General features: G+C 36.6%; 1 protein-coding gene across 2 annotated transcripts in view; it reads left to right on the forward strand.

The window, feature by feature from the left end:
• The window catches only part of LOC106878916 (nucleolar and spindle-associated protein 1), a 20074-nt gene that overhangs the window by 5708 nt on the left and 10637 nt on the right, over positions 1-3729 (forward strand). For both annotated transcript variants that reach the window (XM_014928267.2, XM_014928266.1), the window contains exon 3: positions 442-679. In XM_014928267.2, coding sequence (XP_014783753.1) covers positions 442-679 — 238 coding nt within the window. The remainder of the gene's footprint in view (positions 1-441; positions 680-3729) is intronic.

Here is a 3729-nt window from a genome sequence, read left to right on the forward strand (position 1 = left end):
TGATTGTTCTGTTCCTTTTCCATGGTGAACTGTATGGATGGATTTATTGAGTTCACATGATCTAGCAGCATTTGGACATCTTGCTGGTGGGGCCAGAGAATAAAGGTGTCATCAACGTATCGCAGCCATAGGGTTGGTTTTAGTGGTGTTGATCCTAAAGCCAAATTCTCGAAGTATTCCATGTATATATTGGCTATTATCGGTGATAATGGCGAACCCATAGCTAAACCATCTTCTTGTCGATATATATCAGTGTCCATACTGAAGTAGGTAGTTTCTAACAACAAACAAGATGAGGACGAATATCCGTCAAATGTAGATAATGTAAATAATGTAAATAATTCCTCATCTCTTAAATATAGAACTGTATTAAACGCAGAATGTATTCTTATTAGAAATATGATGACAACGGTATTAAAGATAGTTATTTTCTGTTGTTAGGAAAATAGCAAAAATGGGAGCGGGACTAAAGAACTGGAAAATGGCAGTGTACTAGATGCTACCTATGAAGTGTTGCCTGATGTCGAAGACCCGGAAGATGAATCAACAAATGATGACCCGGCTGTCAAAAAGAATGACAGTGTGAATGATCTTTTGGACGTAATGAAACCTGATATGACTAATGAAGAAATGAAAGCTGAACTGATAGCAGCTATTGATAAAAAAGTTCAGAAAAGAAGTAAGTCATTCTGTTTACTTTACAGCATGTCAGGTCGTTGTGAACTATGTTTTGTGTTACAGTCAATGTATTTCTTGCTCTAATGATTTAGATAAGCGATTCTCCTTTGTAGTTATTTCTTTTTTCACTAAAACAATATTTTTTAAAGCACAACAGCGCTCTGCAACTCTTTGCAGGTTCTTTTAGCCCTTCAGCTTTCAGATTACTCTGCTAAATGTAATGCTTATTTATTCAAATTCATCATCATCATCATCATCGTTTAACGTCCGCTTTCCATGCTAGCATGGGTTGGACGATTTGACTGAGGACTGGTGAACCAGAAGGCTACACCAATCTGATCTGGCAGAGTTTCTACAGCTGGATGCCCTTCCTAACGCCAATCACTCCGAGAGTGTAGTGGGTGCTTTTACATGCCACCGGCACGAATGCCAGTCAGGCGGTACTGGCAACATTGTCTTGCAGTGTCAGGATTTCAGTGATGTGATTGTTCATTTTAAGAATGACATTATAGGGTAGGTGTGAGGCTGGACCTGACTAGTTTGAACACAAAATAGGTAGATTATTTGGACTGGATATTGCCAGTTTAAATGCTAAAGGGTTAAATCAAGGTAGAGCACACAGCTTTTTATATTACAGTATTTTAGTTTCATTCCTATCCTTTTACAAATTGCAAAAAGTCAACCTTTTTACCTTTTTGCTTTACACTCATCTGCTATCAAAACCAGTAATATACTTGGGTAATGTCATCCTTATTACTCTTGCCTTTCTTCTTCATAACACTTTGCCTGATTTCATCTCCTCTTCGTCTGTCTTACTTTCACTTTCTGTCCTTCCTTCTGTCGTTGAATTTCTCTACTAAAGCCTTTTCTTTTCACAAAATTAGTCACTTCTAGCCTGGATGTCCATGTCAATCAGGGCCACATGCAATTTAACTTCATTATTAATCTCTACTGCTTTTTTTTTTATATATTGTATCTCACACAGAAATCTCTGTCCTCTGCCTTCTGGTCACCTGGTTTTCTCTCTCATTCTCTACTTTATTTTTCTATGCATTCCCCCTCTCTCTCTCTCTCTCTCTCTTTGGGAGAGAGGCACAAGCAAATACACAGACATATACACACATGGCATTAACTTCCACCTACCAAATTCAATCACAAAGCTTCAGTCAGCTTGGAGCTACAGCAGAAGACACTTGCCCAAGGTGCCATGCAGTGGGACTGAACTCGAAACCATGTAGCTGGGAAGCAAGCTTCCTAACCACACAGCCATGCCCGCGTATCCTTGTATATTGATTGATTAGGGTTAAGGTAATTATTACTCAGTGTAACCAATACAGAAAAAAACTATTAGCTTCACAGCAGAGACACCTTTTTCAACACAGACTTAAGCAAATGCCATGATTAATGTTGTCAGTGTTATGTATAGATTACGATGTGAACCATCATCATCATCATCGTTTAACGTCCGCTTTCCATGCTAGCATGGGTTGGACGATTTGACTGAGGACTGGTGAAACCGGATGGCAACACCAGGCTCCAATCTAAATTTGGCAGAGTTTCTACAGCTGGATGCCCTTCCTAACGCCAACCACTCAGAGAGTGTAGTGGGTGCTTTTACGTGTCACCTGCACGAAAACGGCCACGAAATATATATATATATATATATATATACATATGGCTTATATATAAGTACATCTGGATACATGCATTTCAAGCATAGAGATGCAACAATGAATATATTTACATAGATATGCATATATACACATTGTACACATACATACATGCATACACACACACACAATGTACGTATGTACATGCGTGAATGTATGTATGCAAACACACACATACCTACATGTTTAAATAAATGAAAATTTGTATGTGTGCACTTCATTTCATTCATGTAGATACAAGGTATATGTGATGTATGTGTGTATATATACATATATATATATATATACTTGCGCATACATACATATCGTATATGCATTTTGTTTATCCCCAAATAATTTATGAAACATTTAGAAATTGCCTCCCCCAAAAAAGGTAAAACAAATGAAAAAAAAAACCCCCAAAAAACAAGAATTGCAAAAAAGAAAAGAAAAAAAAAAACAAAGACATTCACATCAAACCTGAAGTGAATCATTTCAATCAATATTTACCAATTCAAACATTGACAAATCACAAACTACAGTTAGCACTTTTACTATAACTAGCAGAACTCATGGAAATTCCACAGCCAATTTTGTGGTACAATGTCTGCCATAAACATTTCCCCACTCAGTAATAACCTGTCATTTCTTTCATAATTCTTTGGTTAATTTCTCGGGGAATCTTGTTTACCTTCCTTGATCATGTTTTCTCTTCTCGCCTTTTTGTTTTCATTCTAGCTTGTGTAAAATATTCTTGCCGCATTCATATTTTACCTTTTGTTTTCATTAACAATTCTCATTCTTTTCCTGTTAACTTCAGTTTTGTCATTTGTTGTATGACACCTTGTTCCATTTTTTGCATTAATTTCATTCCTTTTCCCTTGAGTTAATGCCTATCACTGTTTCTGATTCTCCTCTCTTTATTTCTAAATCTTATTTCTTTTCTTCACCCTTTCCCCAGTCTTTCTCTGTATCTTCTCTATGTCTTTCAGTTCAATTCTTGCTCTATGACCATTGGCTACCATAACACCAAACTCCAGTTTGGTAATAGAAACACATAAACTCACTCGTACAAATGTTAATAGTGTGTGCGTGTGTGTGTATATATATATATATATATATATATATGGGAGAATATACAAATAATAACAACAGACGAGGACAGGTGGTGTAAATAACAAAAGTATATATTAGTATGACGCTCGGGAATACGGAAAGTCTTTGACGTTTCAAGCTACGCTCTTCAACAGAAAGAATACGGAGACAAGGAGAAAAACACGGAGAAAAAAAATTGAATAGTGTTCAGTCAACGGTCAATCATAATAATGGCCGATCATAACAATGGCTGACCGGAAGTTAGAAATTCTTATTTCAGGAGAGCTAAGAAAGGGGGAGATAACAA

The sequence above is a fragment of the Octopus bimaculoides genome, chromosome 6, assembly GCF_001194135.2.
Source record: "Octopus bimaculoides isolate UCB-OBI-ISO-001 chromosome 6, ASM119413v2, whole genome shotgun sequence".
Classification (NCBI taxonomy): domain Eukaryota; kingdom Metazoa; phylum Mollusca; class Cephalopoda; order Octopoda; family Octopodidae; genus Octopus; species Octopus bimaculoides.